This window comes from Talaromyces marneffei, chromosome 4 (assembly GCF_009556855.1).
Source record: "Talaromyces marneffei chromosome 4, complete sequence".
In the NCBI taxonomy this organism is placed as follows: domain Eukaryota; kingdom Fungi; phylum Ascomycota; class Eurotiomycetes; order Eurotiales; family Trichocomaceae; genus Talaromyces; species Talaromyces marneffei.
Genome location: NC_072351.1, coordinates 1,057,632 through 1,079,007, shown reverse-complemented (window position 1 = coordinate 1,079,007; position 21,376 = coordinate 1,057,632). Strand labels below are relative to the sequence as shown.

The following is a 21,376-nucleotide window of genomic DNA, read 5'->3' as shown; positions in this document are numbered from 1 at the left end:
ACTACACAACATTAATATTTTTGTCTGCCCAAAGTCGGTCTCCAGTCCAATGGGTGTGATTCTGGAGTAGCTTCATCGTCCGGTTTCCAGATCTTGATCGTCTTATCGGCTTCACCAACAATCAACCGAAGCCCCGTGCGATCGAAGGTGGACGACATGATGCCAGCTTCGGCATCCAAAGATCCTGGCTGTGCTGTTGTATCAAGGGATTGGAATCGATGACCCGTCTTCCAGTCCCAGAAGGACATGGACCCATTGTCGCCGCCGGAGAAAAGCACATTATCTTCATTCACAGCAATTGAGTTGATGACGGCATTTTGGCCTTCGAAGTTCTGCATAAATGCGCCTTCGGGACATTTCCATTGTTTAATGCTGGCCGTGCTAGCACTCGCGAATGTGAATTCCTTAGGATGTATAGCAAGGTTTCGTACACCCTTTTTGTGATGTGTCAATACTCCCATAGTCTTGCCTGCCGCGAGATCCCATAGACGAATGGTTGTATCTAGAGAGCCGGTAATAATCTGAGGATCGGCTTCCTGACACTTGACATCGGCGACGGTGCCCTTGTGGCCAGATAGGACGTGAATATTGCTCCGGGTTCGCATATCCCATACTCTAGCAACACCATCACGACCTCCTGTAACGAGAACATCTAGATTTGGATGTATAGCAAGCGAGTAGACACCACTTAAATGACCATGGTAGTGTCGAATAACTTTATTCGCTTCCAAATCCCAGCATTTGACCATCTTGTCCTCGCCGCAAGAGAAAAGGTATGGATGACGAGGTGACACCGCAAGACCACGCACTGTCGATATATGGCCGGTCAATGTAAGACGTAGCGAACCGGTGGCCAAGTTCCAAATCTTGATAGTCCGATCACCTGCACCACTAGCAAACCATTCATTATTGGGCTCTACAGCCAAGGCTCGTACCCAACCTAGATGACCCGAAATGACTCTCATCAGCTTCCAAGGAGCATGCCAGTCTGGCCGTTGCTGTGGTGTCGCCGTGGGGCGCGCAATAAGGCTTGTACTTTGGTTTTCGCCAGCCGATGGCCCAGTCTGAGTCGCTTTGACGAGGGCCTGTGAGCTACCACCTTGCTGACCCTGACCCGAGATCTTCGGGCGCTTTGTACGCGAGGCAGTTGCTTTTGCCTGTTTTTCGGCGAGGGACTTGGGGAGTTCTCTGACGTCTTCATATTCGGCTTTTCTTCGATACGAGAGACCTATTGAACCATCTCCGAATGTCGAGGGCGTTGCCATTAGATAGTCGGATCCAAACAACTCAACGGTTCGTTTCGCAGATTCACGCACAGCTTGGTCAGCTGGCGGTGGATTGGGAACCGCGTCCATTGTGGAGGAGGAGAAGGAGGATTCCACGGTGAGCGCGCAAGAGTCAAGCTGGACTTGTTAAAAAGATATTGTCACGATCGCGATCGCTGCACAGTATTGTCTCGAGTAACAAATAGTGGTATTGAGTAGTATGCTTTGAAAGTCGGAGGATAGAATGCGACAGAGTACGCGTGAATTGCGAGGGTTGGACGTTGTAGAAAATTAGCTGATGATAAAAAGCGATGATTTGCGGCGGACTCTCGAACTTTCATCTCAAGAAGCTCGGGCCACTTCCTTCCCCAATGCATATTATGAGTTTGGCCCCGCATGAGTTCTACTTCTACATCTCAAAGCATCTCTTCTCATTTCCTACATCTCTTCAACTATTAATTTCCATATCTCTCGAAGATTGCATCATGGCTGCTGAACCTGAAGCAAAATTTGCCATACATGAGGCTGCCCGTGAAGGCAAAAGTAAGTACATTATTCGAGGACAACCGTCAAAGTTATCCCGCTGACCCTTTCTAAGCTTCGGTGGTGGAATCACTGTTGAATGTGAGTTGACCAGTCTACAAATAACTTCTTCTTTTGGAGGACTACTCTGACTTATTTCTCAATCAGGCAAATCCAAAACTTGCTTCGCGCAAAGACGACGATGAACGTCTACCGATACACTGGGCTGTGGCATATAACCGATTACCAATCGTCGAATTACTTGTCTCGAATAAATACTTTGATCCCGATGTCACGGTCCGTCTGCCTCTGCTGATCACTTTCATTGGAGCCTTCTTCTCATTCTTTCTGCAGGATGGATCCGGTTGGACGCCGCTCATGATCGCTGCGAGTTTGAAAAATGCGGAAGGAGACGCTATAATCGATTTATTACTACGCAAGGACGCTGATGTCAATATTAAGAGTGTGTCTGGTCAAGTAAGGAGTTATCTGGATTTTCTTGGAGAAGCATTTTCTAACGTTGATCTTTCTTGCAGAATGCTCTTCACTTCGCAGCTTCCAAGGCCAATCTATCCACTGTCAAAACCCTCGTCGCCCACAAATGCAGTGCGCGAGTCAAAGACAGACGAGGCCAACTTGCATTACATCGTGCTGCAGCCGTTGGCTCGACTCCTATATTGAAGATATTACTTGATGAGGGCAAGAGTCCCGTTAATGCTACCGATGTGGACGGTTTGACGGCATTACATCATGCCATTTCCGAAGGCCATGGTGATGCGGCAATTTTGTTGATGAAGGCCGGCGCTGACCTTGAAAAGAGAGACGGTGAGGGAAATCTAGCTATTGACTTGGCACCTGATACCAAGGTACGTGTTGTTTGTCTTTTACGTTGAGGTTCACACGTTTTTAACGAGGCATTTGCAGGTTCGGAAATATATTCTACAGACTGCAGAGCGCGAAGGCATAGAATTGCCTTGATGGGAAATAGGTGGTAACGTCTAAATGGTGGCTTATTAAAAATAATATAAGTTCATCAACATACATAGGTTCGCTTGCTTGCGAAATGACACATGTACCAATGATAGATATACATTATATGCGAATGATGATTGATAATACCGTGGAGGTCGAGGTTCGGCCTCATTTCATGGTACTATCAACCAGCTCTCGATATATCTTCTTGAGATCCGCAATATCGGCTTGCAGCTCATCAACTTGCTCGCTCTTCTCCCCAAGAAGCTCTAGTGTGGTTTGATAGCGCTGATCTAGTTCTGCAACCTGCGATTCCAATTCTTCGATGCGCGATTCGGCTTTACGCTTATCTTCGGATTCTCGCATGAGTTCGACAACTTCCTTTCTAGCTTCGTCTCGCTGTGCTGTGATACGCTCGAGCTCATCCTTTGTTGCAGCCCGTTCACTTTCAAGCCGTCGGACAGTTGCGCTCATACGTTCAACAAGCTGCACAGACGGGCCAGCTCCAACAGTGGAGACCGAGATGATCTCGTTGATGCCATTTCCGCGGGAGTGGCTTGTCTGCGCCCCATAAGCAGATGGCGTGGCGGGTGTCCCGCTATAATATTCCTCTGGCTCCAATGTGTGGATAGGTGGTGCGCCCAACAAGTGGGGGTTGGGAAGACCATTCGATGCATGGGGTGAGCCCATACCCTGAAACGATGGGAATGAGTTCGTGCGTGAAGGAGCCCCTATATCTACTTGAGATGGCAGAGTGGATGAACGGCGGCTTAGTGGACGGCTATCAATGGAAAGAGGATCAAGGCCAGTGGATCTACGGCTCGAAGCCACAGGTGACACTGTTCGTGGCTCTTGAAGGAAGGGTGGCGGCGACGCGACTTGTTCTCTCCATCTTGCCCTTTCTTCTTCAAGCTTCTGAGCCCAGAATGATTCTACAGACTTTTCCTTGTCTGCTAATTCCTTTCGAACGGCGTTGAGCTCTTCTTCTGACTTTTCCACCCGTTGCTGAAGTTTCTGCAATTGCTGCTTGGTCTCTTGAAGCGAGCGGTCTAGGTCCGCGATCGTCTCATTTGCAGTTTCAAGCTCATCTTCTGCCTTTTTGGCTCTGATATTCTGTTCAAACATATCAATTAGTACCAGAATGAATAGAACCCTAGGTCATAGGCGCATGCACGTACCACTTCCCGAGTTTTTCGTCGTAAATCTGCCTCTTTGCGGGCAATTTCATCACGCTCTTTTTCCATTCCGTTCAACCTTGATATTAGAGAGCTCTCAATACCTTGCCAATTTTCACTGGCAACAGCATACTGAGTCTGCAATGTCTCGATTTGACGAAGTAATTTAGCCTGTGTCTCTCCAGCCGTACTTGAGGACACCTCCTCCGCCCTTGAACGCAGACTCTCCATCTTGCTTTCCAACACTGATTGTTCGCTCTTGAGTTCAGCCTCTAATAAATGAGCATTCTCCTTCTCTCGCCCAAGATTATCCTGCAGACTTCGGATCTCTCTTCGCAGTTTCTCCTCGCTGAGTTCTCGTTCTATCTTTGCGCTTGACAGATCATCTTCTAGTTCGGTGATTCGACGTTTCGAGTGTTCCACAACTTCGGCCTGGGCTCTTGATTCTGCTGCTTCAGCGCGAGTGACTGCTCTAGCCAGTTGGCTTTTCAGTTCTTCCACTGTCGATGTTAATGCATTCCGTTCAGCCGTGATAGACTCGAGGTCCTTGGAGGCTCTTGATTGCGAGTTGAGGCTTTCCTGTGCTTTCTTCTCGGATGCCTCTGCTCGTTTTGCTCGTGCTTCTGCATCACTAACGTCTCGTTCTAGCTTAGCTGTGCGTCGCTTCAAGTCGGTTTCTTGTTTATTGCTTTCCGCCAACTGCTGCCGCAATTTCTTGATGACCGTTCGGTTGTCTAACTCTGTTTTTGACAGTTTCTGCCCCTCTTCAAGTAGCAATGCTATGCGCTCATCCTTTTCTGAAAGTTGCTTTTCGATGCTGCCGGGTTTTGCCGCCGACGCTGCGTCGCGTGCAGACTCCGCGGCTTCTTTAGCCAAGTACTTTAATTTAGACTGCAAAGCATCTATTCTTTCGATGTATTCGTGCATATCTTCTTGCCATCTAGATTCCGCAGCTTGGTGTTCAGCCCTTAGCTCCTCAAATTGATCAGGTGTCGGCGGAGAAGGCGGATTTGTAGAATCAGGTTGGACATCGATATTCGAAGGATCGAAAGCGTCTTCTTTGGTTGCCACATCTGCTACTTGCGACTCGACAATTTCTGGCATTTCGCTTCCGGATTCTTGATTGCTTTCAGCTGAGATATGTTCAACCACCGACAAATCCTTGGAAGTTCGCGGCTGACTGCCCGAGTCAAGACTGCCTCTGGTCACAGTAACGGTGATTGCTTCACTGTCGCGAACTCCGGATACACTTTGATCTAAACTCGTTCTTGTGCTGTCTAGACTGGCGCGGGTTTCTGTACTTTGTAACGGTGTCGACGAACGAGAGGGCACATCAATAGACGATCGGGGGCTACCAGACATTGCCGGGCTCTGCGATTTAGCTACAGCTCTCGCAAGACGTTCTTGCAGGCGATCATTCTTGCGAGCTGTAGAGGCGGTCCGAGTAACTATTCAACAATATCGAAATTAGCCAGTGATTCCGCGAACTGAGAGCGACCCATCGTTACTTGCCTCCGGTCAGTTTTGCGGCGGTTAAAGTAGACTTCGTAGCTGCATCATCAAGTTTCTGTCCAGACGTTTTCGGTGGCTCGTCATCATTTGCCAGGATTGTATCCAGTCGAGATTCTACCCCGGAGACCGCCTGCTGCAGCAAGGCCCCGACACCCCATCTGGATTTTGTCTGCTGCGCATTGGACATTGTGATAGGAGAAGGCTCTGGAAATGGTCCGTTAGATTGGAATGTGAGAGCCGGTCAAGCAGGCGTATTCATGGAATACGTCCTATACCAGCAGCACAGGAGATGATCGGACGGAGTTGTAGTCACGATTGCTGTGCAAGTTACGCAAGACGAGGCTAATTCCGACGGGTAAGAGCCGTCTAACCACGCCGGATTCAGGTGTGGTGAAAGCCGTTCATTGGATCTGTAGAAATAGAGATCGATGTATGTACCACGATAGAGATAATAGCGAGGGGTGGACAGACGAGGATATGGGACGGATAAGTCTGTCTAACAGGTACCAGCGTTAATGATAAATACGGAGTAGGCTAGTTTAATCTCGATGCGGGTGCCACCTGGCAAATCAGAGCCCACGCGTGTTTCTCTTGGCGAAATGACATCTGGAGATGTTTTACATGAGATTCGTCATTTACTGTAGCCTTCTATCTTCTAGTATAGGGCGGTTTGTACCTAGTTTGTATCTGAAACTATCAAAGCGTGGCAAGTGGCTGAGTACTGGTGGAGAGTTTTGAAGCTTTATGGATTCGTGGTCCTGGGAACTGAGCTACCTCGTCTTCCAATAGCTTAAACCGCCCACGTAATTATACCCAAGTACAAATCATGCGTAGGCGCTGTCTGAGAGTAAAATAGAAGCGGGATATTATTGAGTAGAAACGTGTTCTGTGCAACTGATCATGTTAGCATAGCTGAGTACAAGGATCGGTATTGCGGAATAGCTCAGCTGCCTGGCAAGTGGGTAGGTGGTTTGTACGCCGCTTGAGTACAGACTGACCATCGATAGCGCCATGTCTGCAGAATACCATAGTGGTAGAGATAGCCGAGATCGAATAATATGTGCTTTGCTATACGTAGTACTGTTAGTCTGTTATGGAGGTAAAATGTGGTGAGCAATTCACTCTCTTCACAAGAGTGGATTGAAGTGGGTCCTTACCTGGTCGAGCTAATCCACGGCTCAAGCTCCGTCCTGTCCTGCGCAGTCTGCGGTCCTCCGACGACATCATCCCGCCGTGAAGCACTTCCCCTACCAGTCGCTTACTTTCCACTCAAGGCCGGGGTTGATACTAGATTAAAAGAAATCATTCCAGTCTATCCTCCGCCGACGCAATGTCGCTCGAGCTGCCCACCTACCTCAACTCCCTTCAGAACAATATCCGAGCTCGACCTATTCCCTGGGATGGCGCAGTGCGGGCTGGTAACATCACTGAAGACCAGTTGCGCAAGATCAAAGCAGTTGACAAGGTCCGGACACAAGAACGCAAACAGGCAGTCGAAGCCGATCTGAATGGATATACGACGCTTCTTGCCGGTAACCCTCCGGACGTGAAGAGTGTCTTGGAGTCGGCTTCTCGACGAACTGATATAGTGCAGTACATTTTGGTTCTAGCTGCAGACTTAATCAACGGTACGTTTGACATACTTTTGGAAAATATTATAACTCCGCTAATATCTCTGATGTAGATGTTCCTGCTCTTGCGTCGGCGCTCATCTCGCACCCAAATCCCTACAATGCATTCCTACCATTTCTACGGAACCTCACAAACCCCGAAGATCCTATTCCTCTGCTCGCATCCTCATTCTTGACAAATCTTGTATCAACTGCGCTCGTCTCAGATCAAACCACCGATGCAGAAGAGGAAGCTCTACCACAGTTATATACATACCTGGCGAATTTGACGAAGAATCAGGATAGTGGACTCCAGGATATTGGAGTCCAAGGGTTTTCGGCACTGCTACGCAATAAGGTGGCTAGAGAGCTTTTCTGGAAACAGCGTAGTGAGACCCTTGACCCCTTGATGGGGATACTGCGCACGGCGGCCGGCGGTAAAGACAACGGGTCAATCAATTTGGCTACCTCTGCTGCTACCAGCAGCATTCGCACTGCTGATATCAGCATTGGCGGCGGAGTGGGACTGCAACTGCTATACCATGTGCTTTTGGTTATCTGGCAGCTCAGTTTTGAGGGCAGTCTCGTTGGAGAAGAACTCCAGTCGTAAGAAGCACGATCTCAATAGCCGCCTTAAGGATATGCTAACCCCTCGCAGGAAATACGATATAATCGAGTTGTATACACAATTACTACGACTCTCGCCAAAGGAGAAAACCACACGACTTCTCCTCGCTACCTTGAACATCCTCCTTGTCGCAAATCGCACACTCCTACCTGTGGCGACATTCGTCCGCCTACCTGCATTACTTTCGAACCTAAGCGGCCGCCATTTGACTGATCCCGATCTTCTCGAGGACCTCCAGTCGCTGACGGACTTGTTGGAAGAGTACACAAAGACGCAGACCACCTTTGACGAATATGCAGCCGAACTACAATCCGGGCATCTGCGATGGTCTCCCCCTCACCGCAACCCGGCGTTTTGGCGCGAGAATGCTCGCCGCATACTCGAAGAGGAACGCGGTGCCTTGCCCAAAAAATTGGTGGAGATCATTGCGAAGAGCTGGGAAAATGACAAACAAGTCTTGGCAATTGCGTGTAATGACGTGGGTAACTTGGTTAAAGAGGTTCCGGAGCGTCGTATGCAACTCGAGAAACTGGGATTGAAGACCCGAGTGATGGAGTTGATGACTGATCGTGACGAGTCGGTACGGTGGGAGAGTTTGCGTGCAGTCGGAGAGTGGCTTCGATACAGCTTTGATAAATAGGCGGGTCTTTTTAGGTGTTCTATGTTGTATATACCTCTTTCCTAGTCTGTTATGTCACTGTTTGTATACTGAAGAAGAAATCCAAATTCAAGATCGTATGTGGTCGAACGATCGATGATATGCGGGGAAGAACTGCCCGAGGCACTACGCAGTAAGGCATCAAGGCACCAACGGGCCGTGCCTTCTTTGCGTGCGGCGATGCCATCCAATCACCGATACGCGATAAGACCCTTCAGCAACTCTCGAGTTTTCATTTCTATCAATCAACTACAGAGTAATTCTTCTATACCTTCAAGAACAAAGCAGATAGCCCATCTTGCAACAAGATTTAGCGCTCCACTCGATTGATTGCACAATACCGCTCAACAGTCCGTTATTGGATCCCGATAAGCAAGCAACGGAATTTGCGTCCCAACATCGTTGCAAATGCAGGACGGGGAAATTGTCTGATGCGGCCCATCCCCGTCCTCCGCAGGCCAAGTATCCACCATTAGTTGAAAATAGATTATAAAGATGTCTCGGTCCTTCAAAGGGTGCAAGCGATGCAAAGCAAGGAGGCAGAAATGCGACGAGCAACATCCAGAATGTACGTTCAGTCCAATGTCCTGCCATGATTCTGTCTCTACGTAAGGGTAATGTTCTAACGGCACCATGTTTCAGGTGGTCGATGCAAGGCAACCGGAGTGCAATGTAGATATGCCATGGAGCTACAATGGGGTGGACGAGCCTTTTCACGATCAAGATTTGGCGCCTGTGGGCCCGGAATGCAGAAATTGGGTATGTCTGGCTTCGAGTACAATCTGGCAATGCTATTTGAAGAATGCTTAACCATGTTGTCGCCCTTCCACGTGCAGAATATTCTCCGGGCGAGTTTATTTATACTACAGGGAAGTCCGAAAGTACTTCACCTGTAGAGTCATTAACAACTATTCCCGTTTCTTCGCCGTCCTCTTCACCATCTGCGGACTTACCAATAACGCGCGGAATTGACCCCTTTTCGTCCTTATCACCCAGTCAAAAAGCGCTGCTCCATCATTTTATCAGCGATGCATCACGTGTCACGTCATGTCATAGTGGCATGCAGCAAGATATCTGTCAGATGATTGTCCCAATGGCTCTACAAACACCATCTCTTCTATATGCAACCATGGCCTTGTCCGCTATTCATATTGAGGCATTGAATAACCATTCCGGCACCGTCAAGGCTGCACCAGATATTGCTCGATTGATGGCACGGAGTCTGGAACATTTCCGCCTGGAACTACAGGATTCCTCACGCAAAGGCTCGGACGTCCTCTTGGCCACGGCACGCACTCTCTGTCTCGCCGAGATACACTCTGGCGCTATTCAGCCGAACACGTGGAGGGCACATGTCGAAGGAGCCAAGGCATTGATGAGCACAAAAACACCTTCGTCGTACACCCCGGCAACGGGTTTTCGCAAGTACCTCGATCGCTGGTATCGATCGATAGTTGCTCTCACGGCGCTCAACGGGAATGGGCCTCCTATTGGTGAGACGTGGGCTCATACAGACACGACAGTATCCGATGACCCGGATTATCTGGATGACTACTGGGGGTTCACTGTCCACTTGGCCCGTATTTTCCGGGAGATTGGAGCTTTAGCTTGGCAGCGACATCAAGACAACATCACCACATCCCAGTTCAAAACCTTGGAGCCAATCAAGGAGGAGGAAGAGAAGGATGTAGAATCGAATATAGATGAACAGGCAGCGAGGTTGGAAAAGTCAGTCCTTGGATTGATTGCTCGTTACAATCAAAATGCTGGACTTGTTTTCTATCCGGGAGTGAAAGAAAAACTGTCCGAGGAGTCAATACGGGAGTTCATGCTATGCAACGAAGCTTTCCAACACACTGCGCTAATACACATTCACCGGCGAGTACGCAAAGTGCCTGCTACTTCACCTGAAGTGCAGTACTCCGTGAAACGGATTCTAGCATGTACATCCCAAATCGCTCCGAGCAGCGGGTTGAGTCCTTGGGTAATGCTCACCACACCACTCTTTACTGGTGGTTGTGAGGCGCTAGGTGAGGACCGGGAAGCATTCAAGCAACTGCTTACGTTATTGCATAATACAACACGCATCCCGAACGTCTTGCAGTCGCTCGAGTTCCTGGAGAAATATTGGGCTCATGGAGCACAGAATAAGAATGAAGATTGGAGTCATTTCCTAGGTACGCTCATCGTGATGCTGACAACGAATAAAGGATATAATACTGATTCGCGCTTCTTTAGATCGAATGAGCTTCGACTTCATTCCGTATTAGATCCATATATGGGGTTGATTTATGATGACGAGTAACGCCCATCGACCTAATAACTAATATCTGGGAGGCATGAATTTCGTCCTTGCCCCTGCATCACATGTGTAGAATTGACATTTGGAGTTAAGGTTTTCTTGTGACATATTGCGATATACCCGGTGAATATAAACTGCCTATTGTCGTTCTTAAATGTTTTTACCGATTATATGCATGGCTACGTAGTCGTACATCCTTTATATGTAACTTGTCATATTCTTGGTCTTATGTACTTGGCTGTCATTTCTCCGCAACCTCGGAATCGGACTCCGGACGTCCTGGAGTATGGGGTGTATTTCAATTCTGACTGCAGGGCAAGCATACGTAGAACAGTTGCAGACGAACTCATACCTCATCCCCATAAATCAACATTCAATAAACTTGACAGTCCGACGAAGACCATGGACACGTACTATGCAGTCATCGACCCCAATTCCGCCCCTGGCATTAATACACGTATGACCGGCGTCGGCCATCATTGGACACTGAATTAACTAGTGCCATGCACTACTTTAGTAGCTACTAGCAAGTGGCAGAGTGCTACATGGGTGCATAGATCAGCTGGTTCACCGTCCATACGGAGATCGCTAGTTGATTTAAACTTAACAAGGCTACTATGCTGATCGAGGGCTAGGTTTAGGACCCTGTTTGCGGTACTCGCCGTGTTCGCAGTAATAGTGCTGGGATAGTCCTGCATGAAGTACGTCCTGCAATAAGTAGGTGGCAATATATTAAGTGTAATGGTGGACCATGCATCTTCATCAGCATGGAGTATTCTGCACTTATGTAGTAGTTAATTGTCACTAATGCTAAGTTAACTTACTCTGTAGTTAGAGTCTAGAGTTGGCAACTTTATATGTTGTCGTGCTAAGCACCCCTGAATGCTAAGGCCACGATAAGAAGATCCCGTGGTCAGCCAATGGGAGTGGCGACTGGACGGCATGTCCGCCCCGACCGATCCTCAAAACGTACGCACTCCGTGATGTTCTCCCGAGTCTATTCAACTAGGTACTACGGATAGTTAGTTATTGGCATCACTCACTGCCGTCAGTAGTCAGCTCGAATCGGTCGCTGACCCGCGACTTTTACGAGTTATCTCGTCCTTGGCAACGTTGGGTTCCTGCATGCGCACCAACCGCGCGAGGCAGGGTTGTAGGGTTGAGTGCCTGGCTTACTTACCAACAGCCAGCCACTGCATTGAAGTCATCGACGAAACAATCATCTCGCTGGTTTCTACTGGCCGTTCAACAGGGGGTGCCTTTCCAGCCACCGTCCAATCACCGAATAAACCGAACAACTTCATTGGGATTGGTCCAATACGGACTGGCCAAGGAAACACTCGGCCGCGGTGTGCCGCTTCGTCTCCACCAGCAGCAAACAGCGAGAAAAAGAAAACGAGAAAAGGAGACAGGGGAAAAACCAGGGGCAACACACGCCCATTGGCCCATCTGCGAGCGCCCTCCAGTCTAATAACGTCTAGTCGACCTAGACTCCCTGACTACGACCGGCTAGTTGCGAACGAACCGAGGAAAATTCGAATTTTGTGCAGCAACGATGGCTTGCTCTAACGATCTTGGGCAATATGGGCAATCTGGGCAATCCCATCTTCTGCAGGCTAAGCTTGCACTAGCCACCTAGTCGTAGTCTACTCCCCTTCCCTCGTTGCATGCAGCCGGTTTCTCCTTTTCGCACCACCACCGCGTCGCCAAATCGTTTCGCCAAATCACATAGTTAGTCAATCCCTAGTACACTTACTACTTGCCTCCTCCGTACTAGGCGGCGGACTTAGACCGCTGCTTTTGGCGCGCGTGCAGTGTGCACTTGCCCGTGCTCGTTGTCATGACCTGCCGATCAGTCCAATCCCTTCCCTTGATTTGTTTCATCTGAAGAAGGTTGCAGTGGATGGCCAGAACATCGATATTAATAGTTTTACCCTTTTCTCCTACGGAGCGCACGCTGTTATTTGCTCATGATGAGTAGTAGCATGGAGGCAGTTATCAGCGCCAATCATCCACTGCCAATCGCTACTGGTTCCAGTGGCTTTTCCTCCTCCTTTCTCCGCCGTCAAAGGAAACATAGTACCACCGCCTCGAGCTCGAGCTTAACCTCAACCTCGACTGCTACCGGCCACCACAACGACCTCCCTCCTCCTATCCTCCCTGGCATCGATCACTCTGCTCGGTCGATCGTCGCAGCTAGCTCTTCCCCAGTCCGCAGGAAGCCTTTGCCTATCAATGCTTCGCCCGTCATCCTATCCAGGTTATCCCAAGGCTCATCTTTATACTCACCAACCCTCTCTCCGCCGCCAACTCTAATACCTCCGCCCCTACTACCACAAACACCACCGTCGTCCAGACCTAGTGCTACTGTCCCCGCCGGCAGACAATCTACAGATTCTTCAAGACAACTTGAAACCGTTGACGAGGTACTTCCTTTTGTGCCAAGAGACCTTGACCGGTAAGTGCCATCATCCTTTTTCCTTCTGTTTCTCCCTTGTATTAGTACAATTGCTTTATCTTATCATATGCTCCCTTTCACGGCATCATCTGAGTTTTATCCTGCCGACCCGTTACTGCTTTGGTTTATGTGAAACAAGGGCTCCAGGCTAATCAGAATATGGCATTGTCTCCAGTTATCCCCGAGGCCAATCTCCATTGATCCCCTTTCCCATTGATACATCTCGTACCTTCAAAGACATCCAGCAAAAACAATCCGATCTCTACTACGGTAGTATCAACGACGACGTTTACCTGCCGCATGGGACCCCCATTCATTCCCGTCTTTCAAGCGAACCCATTATCCCCGTGTTGAGGTCGCCGCCTCCGACTACTAAACATAAGAGGTCCGAGACTATGGCCTTGCAGCCTCCTCAGAGCCGGCCTCCACCTCTACATATTGACCCAACTCGATCAGCTATGCCCAGTCCAGGTGACAGACAGCCAAAGACGCCCGGTAACAAAATCACTTCATTCTTCGGATGGAAAACAACCACATCTCCCGGAGCAGAGTCAACAAGCACTGAAATCAGTGACACCGGCCGCTCTCCATTGCCTTCCCCCTTACCTCAATCTGCTAGTGCTCCTTCTTTCATCACTAAAGGCACTTCTTCTTTTCCCACCTCGATATCTGAAAACAACATCCATGGATTTCCTCTTCCACCCGCCCGTCTGGGATCTCTCAGCGGTCCGGCATCCGGTAGCAATGCAGATTTCATGAACAAGATTTCCGAGCTCGAAGCTGAGCTTCGAGAGATCAGCTCAGAGCTGGCTGGTTCTATTCGTCGAGAAATGGAACTAGAGGATCTTGTTGAGAGGTTTCAACTAGAGTCACACAATGACGCCAACCGAAGGACAAGTGATTACTTTTCAGACTCTGGCATGAGTGGTTCGATACGAACGGGAACAGATGGCGGCAAAGTAGAAGATATCGAGCGGATAAAGCGAGCCGCAGAGCAGGAGCGAGCCCAATTGAAGGTCGAGTTGAGTCAGAAATGGCAGGAGGAACGTTCACGACGAGCGGCTTGCGAGTCACACGTTCAGATTCTGGAAAATCAAGTTCAACAGGTAGCGCCCTTCCTTCTCTCTCGTACAATACCATTAGATTAACAGTGGTTTTAGTTCCGTGCTCAGCGCGTCGACAACTCAAACCTCTCCTCCAAAACAAGAGAATTGGAAGTTGCTCTAGAAGACACTCGACGAAAACTCCTCGAGGAAAGACAACTCAAGGACAACTTTGAGGACTTGCTGACAGCTATGCGTGTGGAATTAGAGCAACTTAGAAACGAACGCGATCACTTCCGTGATGAGGTTGTTCCTGCTTTGCAGGCAGGACAAGCAAATCAAAAGAACCGATTCCAGGCCATAGCAGAGGAAGATGGCGTTGTCCGTAACCGCGGTTCGATGGTTGGCTTGTCGAGATCGAACTCACTGGCTCGGGTACCGAAGCGGTCGAGCGTAGTCGGTACTGGCGGCCTATCACGATCGAATTCCATCTCTGCAGGCAATAACAGACAGGTGGAGTCGCGCGAATCATTAGCTGATCGAGTCAAGGACGTCGAAGCCCAAAGGGATGCCTTGCACAAGGCACTAAAGAGTCTTCTGGACCGGCAGGCATGGCAAGCTCGTGAAAATGAGAAGCGACTCACAATACTTGAGATAGAGCTGACCAAGGCCCAAGATGTTGGCTCTCCACGAAAGTTGGGTTACGAGAGGGAAGTTCGGAACCTTCGGGAAGAAATTAACCACCTTCGACGACGGGCGGACGAAGCTCTTGAGCAAAAGTGGCAGTGTGAGAAAGGTCTGGGTGGTCTTAAAATGGATTTGGACCGTGCCGAACAGGAAACTACCTCGTTGCGTATGCTCTTGCAGGAGCATGACATTGCACTGCCAGCAGGAATGGATATGGCTTCGAATGAAGAGGGACTGGCCAATATGCAAATCACCTCCTCGGCATTGGAATCAGCCTACCATCAGTTGCAGGCAGAAATGGAATCAGCTGAAGCGGAATCCTGGTCTCCAGAAGATATGAATCGTAATGAGAATCTAGCGGGACAGGTGCGTCAACAGCTCGAGACTAACAATGCTTTACGTCGACGTCTTGCAGAAGCTATTGCCAAGGGAGAACGGGAACAGAAAATGTCTGCATCACGCATCAATGAAATGCAAACCCGGTTGAGGAAATTAGAAGACACTCTCGTGGACGCCCAGCATCACTCGGAAGATGAAATGACCAAACATGAGGAAGAAGTCCGAGCATTGAAAGAAAGCCACAGTGTGCAGCTCATGCGGGCCAAAATGGGAATCAAGACGCCAGTCTCTCTTTCTCCGAACCCAGCAGCCTCACCATTCTCGGGAGCGCGATCCCCACGACTTGATGTGACGACAACTGGAGAGGGTGTCCCATTGAGCGAAGCAGTCTCGGTAGCCAAGCTCGAAGTCAAGGTCAAGGAACTTGAAAAGGCTCTCCGGGATGCCGATTTTGAGATGGAGGAAGTCGTGCAGCGTATGAACAAGGCGCAAATCGAGGTTGCAGAACTTCAATCTGATCGGTAAGTCGATATTCTGCGTTTGATGTAAGTATATCATTCTAATAATGTTACAGGGACGAGGCACTTCGCCAGACTCGCCGTCTTGAGGCTGCAATTTTAGCCGAACGCGAAAAAGTGAAACAATAATTAATGAACGCTACGAAACGAGCTTGAACCTGTACAATACCGAAGCATACTGATTTGGCAGTGTATATACCTTTATAAATCTATACGACCCTCGAGATTCATCGACTTTTTATTGTTCGACAGCATCAATGTTAGCCAATCTTCTTGGCTGCAATCATCACGATACTTTTTTTTTATACTTCTTTCACCGGCGGTTTACGACGAACAAACCCCGCTATGTTTGCTTTTGAATACCCTTGAGCATATTTTTTTCTCTCTATCTTTTCCATCTATCCTCTCAAAATTCAAACGGAGGACAACATAAGTCATGGACGATTTTGCGATATTTTGTGTGTTTCTGGCATTAATTCCGTGTCTGTACATATTCATGAACATCTGGAGTTTGGGGCGTGGGAAAATGGCGCATGTATATCTACTGGTTTCTCTGAGTCATTACTTTCTAGGTCAGACCAAGTGGGTTTGGCTATATTATAATCGTGGTGATATTATATATACAAGATTCATCTTGATGGTCTTTCTTACGAAAAGTGATTGCTGATAAATGAAATACAACACTGGCTCGGCGTTGCATTATCGACAGCATGGTCAAAGTCATACAAGTCCGTGCTCTGCAAATCCAGCTCATAGAACCATGGGTAGGTATAAAGTTGTATATGAGATATTAGGGCTGTCTTCAATAAGTACCGGTTAATTCTGGACCTAGTGGCATGCCTTTCTGCATTCTTGAAGGCTCAGTGCTTTGGAAGTGATGACGGATTCGCCTGCTAGGCATAACAAACGCTGAAGGTGCGTATCTGGGATGGTAGAGTGATACCTGTATAGCATCTTGATACATGCATGTCATGGCTATTCTGGCTTCGGGGATCATGAACATCAATGGACCTGAGCACTGAATCGATATGTACTCCACCCAGTGTGCGGTGAAATGACTCTAGAGCTTCATTATAGTGTAAGAAATAGGTCATTAGGGTACCTAAAAAAAAATGTCCGATTTCTACAAAATCCATGCGATCAAAGCTCTGGGAGCGAGTACGGAGTACATTCCTGGTAATGCGCCACTGGTCAAGCTCTCTGCACCCAGTCCCAGATTGTGGAAAGCTTCGATTGAATGATTAACGACTCAACACCCACATAGCTAACTCATAGATCGAATCATGATCTAACTACGAATAGATCTTAAAAGAAGGTAAGAAACACCTTACTCAAAGCGGTAAGGTGATCGCCGAGCCGCAACCTTCTCGTAGGGCTTAGGGAAAGGGTGGTATTGTAGCTCATCGTTTGTTGTTTCACCAAGGCTAAACCGAGAGGCATGAGCCTTGGTCAACCAAGTTAAGAAACCAACTAACCGCTGGTTCAGTACGTAAACAAGTAAACAAGAACGTATCACGTTTGAGTCAATTTTTGTTACTCATAGTACAATTGAAGCCTTATCATTGATCCTCATGGGTCCCGGATAGGGCGGAAGCGTTGACTGGGGCTACCAGAGGTCTTCGTTTTGTGCGTATTGAAGATGATTGAAAGCACCAGTAGCATCTGTGCAATAGAGAGATATTTGCACACCCCTTGGCGGCCAGATAAGATAATCCCCGAGGTATTCATATGTGCTTGGGCTAACAAGAAACAGTCATGCTTATTGAGGGTAACATTCTGTTCTGTAACGATCAGACAGCAAAATAAACAAGAATGTATTGATGTTACGAGATATGTATCGGCTAGTACCAAAACGGTAAGATGGTCTCATGTATGGGTTCCCAGCAGCCAATAACGCCTGCAAAATGAGTCTCATGGGTACCGAGCGGGACCGCTAGTAATGTACCTTGCAATCGAGGCACCAGGCCCCAGTCTACGTCACGCATCCGGCAGCCGTATCTTCAGCTTCCTTCCACTTCTTCGATTACTCGTATACGTACATCACACTCTTCATACCCCAATAATTAGATCGGTTTCAGGATTATTTGTTTGTTTCCCGTATATATTTTTTCTCTACTGACCGCTCTGTCCAATCCCTTTGTCCGGTTCTGTGCCCAAACGGACTGTGAAGCGATCCCACCTCGGTTTAAGCTTTGATCGCTCGCTAGTTCATCGCTCGGGGTAACAAAATGGCGGAGCATTGGCCTCATTTTCCTTTCATTCCCTATCCACCTTCAAAGGCTGGATATTGGAGTCCGGTGACGTCGACTCTGAATTGGTGTGAAGAGGTATATTGAATATTCCCCTCTATGTGGCAATCGAATCCTCTGGTCGAGGCGGTTGCTAATGATACCCGTCTATATAGGATTACTATGCCACGCCATATTCTGCAGAGATTGTGAACTCGGTAACGAACTTCTTGTTCATGTTATTAGGTATCAAGGGAGTGTTGAATGTTCGGAAACATGGTCACGACAAGGTGTTTGAGATCGCCTTCTATGGATACCTGATTGTTGGAATGGGCAGTTTTCTGTTTCATTCTACGTTAAAGTGTAAGCTCATTTAGCCCTTCCCATCTATGCGGTGTTGCGGCAGTTGTTTAACAAACTACCTGGTCACTCAGATCCCATGCAGCTGGTTGATGAACTCTCCATGATCTACACGACCTGCCTCATGTGTTACGCTTCCTTTTCGTACTCGCGATCATCGTCAACCAAAATATTCCTTGCCGTGACACTCGCCGGACTCGCGGTGTTCATCACATTATACTACCACTACCTACAAGACCCTGCCTTCCATCAGAATGCCTACGCGCTTCTCACCACCGTCGTCGTGTTCCGAAGCATGTACAACATGGAAGTCGCGTTGCGCCCGAAATGGCGTAAATCCCGCGAAGAAGATCGCCTCGCTCGGGAGAGGAAAGGGCTTCCGGTCCTTAGCAAGGAGAGACAAGAATACGAAAATACGCGCGATCTCAAGACTTTGAAGATAATGTGGTCCATGGTGATTTATGGTCTGGCAATGTTCCTGGGCGGGTTTGCGATCTGGAATTTGGATAATGTCTTCTGCACCACGTTGCGGAGTTGGAGGCAGCGGATTGGCTTGCCGTGGGGGATCTTTCTTGAGGGTCATGGTTGGTGGTGAGTTCGCATCCTTTCTTGGAGATTTTGCGCATTTCGGTATGACTAACCCGTCCTGTGCAGGCATCTTATGACCGGAATCGGCGCATACCTCTACATCGTCTGGGGAATCTGGTTGCGACACATCCTGAACAAGGAACAAGAGGATTACACTCTTATATGGCCGCATACTTGGAATTTCCCTGAAATAATCCGCAACCCAGATGCTCCATCGAAAAAGACAAAATAAATTATGAGAATCGGAGCTGGGATTTTTCGGTCTTGGAGGAGGAAACCCGTGCGTGTCAGGTATACACACGAAACGATGGCACGATGCGATGATTGGCGGACTCTGATCGATTTAGATAGACGGCATGCTTGATTGAAGCCGGCATTAGTACGAGGGTTTTCTGTCGAAACCTCAAAATCAAAGAAGCAGCGAGCGAAGAGGCTTGCATTACACTTATTGGATATCATGGACGGGGCAACAGATCAATGATGGTGTTTGACGTATTTTTAGAACCCATTTTTTAGACAATGGATGCCCTTTTTCTTCATTGAGCCTTCTCTTAAATGATATATATACATGCAAGCGTATCAGCAATGTTTCTATAACTTCGGCTTCGAATTCCCATCCGTAGTCTTCGCAGCCCTCACAGGCGGCGGACCAACCTCCTTCAACCACCTCTCGTCAACAGTCGACTTCTCAACCTGCGATTTCCCACTCCACGTCTTCTGGAATGCAGCCTCTTCCTCTTTCCAGCGTTGCAATTCTTTACCAAAAAACTCAACTGCTGCGTGTGCACATTCCGCAACCGCCTCCTGCGCCAACAAGTGTCCTTTGTCCTGGAAATAAACTGACTTGACTCTTCCGACAGCTACGCCGCCGCTTCCACCTTGTCCGATGCCCGTGTTGTCCATCTTATCTTGCATCATGGACGGTGTACACATAAATGATTGTCCTGCAAAGATGTATAGTACACTGGGTCGGACACGCGGTAATTGAGAAAATATGAAGTTTGGCTCCATGCGGTAAAATGGGAATGTATTCGGTCCATCTGGTTTAAGATCCGGTGTTTCATAAAGGTTGGCGGGCTTCTCATTCGCACGGTCATAGTCATAATTCGGCCTCGAAAAGGTGAAAACTTCTTGATGCCGCGTCGTAGCCAGGGTGACAGGTTTGTCATCCTTTGATGCTTTATATTTTGACTCATCTGGATGAGCGACAGTTGGTAATTCTCGGAGACCATATTTGACCCATCTGTCGAGAACGCGCGGGTTCCAGGCTTTGTAGAATGGACTGCGCTGGAAGCCCTCTGCTGCTGCTTTCCTGGATGGCCATATGTCGCGTCGGTGGGTTGAGAGGATGGTGTTCATGGGGACAAAGCGGCCTTCGAATTTGTCCGGTGATTGAGTTGATTCACTCTGAATGACGGGGTCTAATAGTACCAAACTGTGGAACAGGCGGGGTTGTAACAGAGATAGATACGTCCTGATGCAGAGATTAGATTCTGAGAACGTAGAGCTGGAAAGGGCCATCACTAACAGCTGTGCGCCGCCCATGCTATGGCCAACTCCTACAATGGGACGAGGCATCTCATCGCGCTTGAGGTTGATCAGGTGCAATAGATCTCTGGAATGATCAAACCAGCTTGCTGTGAATGGTCAATTCCAATTCGTTCATCATGTATATGGACATGACTCACGATCATTTCCAAGCATATTCTCATTGATCACCCCGCTCTCGCCTTGATGCGCCGCGTCAGCCATCCAGATACTGCGTATCCTGAACCCATGCTTTTGCGATTGGGCATATATATCTTCCCACAGCGGTTCGTAGAGCTCCTAAGTCAGAGTCAGAACCGGAATTGCCGAATCGCAACGGGCCAGTAGTAGATTCGCACCTTTGGAAATCCATTCGCATGCGCTGCGATAAAAGTAACATCCCCCGGTTGTGGCTGGGGGTTATCCAATGGTATATATTGCTTCACAGCAAGATATAGTGTTTCTTCTTGCGAGGTAGATGTTGCGCGAGGATACTCTCTCAGATACTGCCCTGGAACGACATGTTCCACGATGCGAAACGGAGACGCCATTGCTGTACTCTCTATAGAATCAAACAATCAAGTCGAAGTTTTGTATAAAAGAATTGAAAAAGGAAAGGAACTATAGATAGTCGTCCAAATTGGCAGTGGTCTCTATCCGATGCAATTGCCGGGTTCTCCGCATTTTGCCTGCAGGGGCGTTCTTTGATAAGAGCGCTGTACCTTTACCGTAAACTTACGGATTGTACCGAGGCTGTGACCACAAAGGATGGCCGAACCAATCAGGATGCGCCTTCCGATTGAAGATCACGTGACCATACAACAACTTCATTGCGACCTCCTCTCGACAATTTGATCCTTGATACACACAACATGCCGAAAACTCAAGTGGAATAAGCATTTTCGGCTCTATGAGAGAGGGCATCATTTTCTATGTTTTCATACTAATCGACCCTTTCTTCACTTGATGGGTAAATCTCTCTTC

The 21,376-nt window shown here is 48.3% G+C and overlaps 8 protein-coding genes across 8 annotated transcripts; 5 read left to right on the top strand and 3 right to left on the bottom strand.

Annotated features, from left to right (window-relative positions):
* Window positions 1-11: 11 nt before the first annotated feature.
* Window positions 12-1,355, bottom strand: EYB26_005455 (uncharacterized protein; the record flags this gene model as incomplete). The annotated part of the gene is made up of 1 exon (XM_054264740.1): window positions 12-1,355. One exon carries the CDS (start codon window positions 1,353-1,355, stop codon window positions 12-14), a length of 1,344 nt encoding a protein of 447 aa, XP_054120715.1.
* Window positions 1,356-1,750: 395 nt separating this feature from the next.
* Window positions 1,751-2,765, top strand: EYB26_005454 (uncharacterized protein; the record flags this gene model as incomplete). Its single annotated transcript, XM_054264739.1, has 6 exons — window positions 1,751-1,808; window positions 1,864-1,889; window positions 1,956-2,084; window positions 2,142-2,264; window positions 2,324-2,653; window positions 2,712-2,765. The coding sequence occupies 6 exons, from the start codon at window positions 1,751-1,753 to the stop codon at window positions 2,763-2,765; spliced, it is 720 nt and encodes a 239-aa protein (XP_054120714.1).
* A 162-nt stretch (window positions 2,766-2,927) lies between these two features.
* EYB26_005453 (uncharacterized protein) lies at window positions 2,928-5,633 on the bottom strand (the record flags this gene model as incomplete). The annotated part of the gene is made up of 3 exons (XM_054264738.1): window positions 2,928-3,872; window positions 3,938-5,382; window positions 5,447-5,633. The coding sequence occupies 3 exons, from the start codon at window positions 5,631-5,633 to the stop codon at window positions 2,928-2,930; spliced, it is 2,577 nt and encodes an 858-aa protein (XP_054120713.1).
* A 1,143-nt stretch (window positions 5,634-6,776) lies between these two features.
* On the top strand, window positions 6,777-8,324 carry EYB26_005452 (uncharacterized protein; the record flags this gene model as incomplete). The annotated part of the gene is made up of 3 exons (XM_054264737.1): window positions 6,777-7,074; window positions 7,131-7,662; window positions 7,715-8,324. The coding sequence occupies 3 exons, from the start codon at window positions 6,777-6,779 to the stop codon at window positions 8,322-8,324; spliced, it is 1,440 nt and encodes a 479-aa protein (XP_054120712.1).
* A 513-nt stretch (window positions 8,325-8,837) lies between these two features.
* EYB26_005451 (uncharacterized protein) lies at window positions 8,838-10,612 on the top strand (the record flags this gene model as incomplete). Its single annotated transcript, XM_054264736.1, has 4 exons — window positions 8,838-8,910; window positions 8,985-9,101; window positions 9,179-10,519; window positions 10,581-10,612. 4 exons carry the CDS (start codon window positions 8,838-8,840, stop codon window positions 10,610-10,612), a joined length of 1,563 nt encoding a protein of 520 aa, XP_054120711.1.
* A 2,017-nt stretch (window positions 10,613-12,629) lies between these two features.
* Window positions 12,630-15,818, top strand: EYB26_005450 (uncharacterized protein; the record flags this gene model as incomplete). The annotated part of the gene is made up of 4 exons (XM_054264735.1): window positions 12,630-13,102; window positions 13,278-14,208; window positions 14,263-15,692; window positions 15,746-15,818. The coding sequence occupies 4 exons, from the start codon at window positions 12,630-12,632 to the stop codon at window positions 15,816-15,818; spliced, it is 2,907 nt and encodes a 968-aa protein (XP_054120710.1).
* A 2,099-nt stretch (window positions 15,819-17,917) lies between these two features.
* EYB26_005449 (uncharacterized protein) lies at window positions 17,918-19,097 on the top strand (the record flags this gene model as incomplete). Its single annotated transcript, XM_054264734.1, has 4 exons — window positions 17,918-18,016; window positions 18,094-18,280; window positions 18,352-18,868; window positions 18,932-19,097. The coding sequence occupies 4 exons, from the start codon at window positions 17,918-17,920 to the stop codon at window positions 19,095-19,097; spliced, it is 969 nt and encodes a 322-aa protein (XP_054120709.1).
* Window positions 19,098-19,456: 359 nt separating this feature from the next.
* Window positions 19,457-20,943, bottom strand: EYB26_005448 (uncharacterized protein; the record flags this gene model as incomplete). Its single annotated transcript, XM_054264733.1, has 4 exons — window positions 19,457-20,339; window positions 20,394-20,502; window positions 20,554-20,692; window positions 20,752-20,943. The coding sequence occupies 4 exons, from the start codon at window positions 20,941-20,943 to the stop codon at window positions 19,457-19,459; spliced, it is 1,323 nt and encodes a 440-aa protein (XP_054120708.1).
* Between the last annotated feature and the right edge of the window lie 433 nt (window positions 20,944-21,376).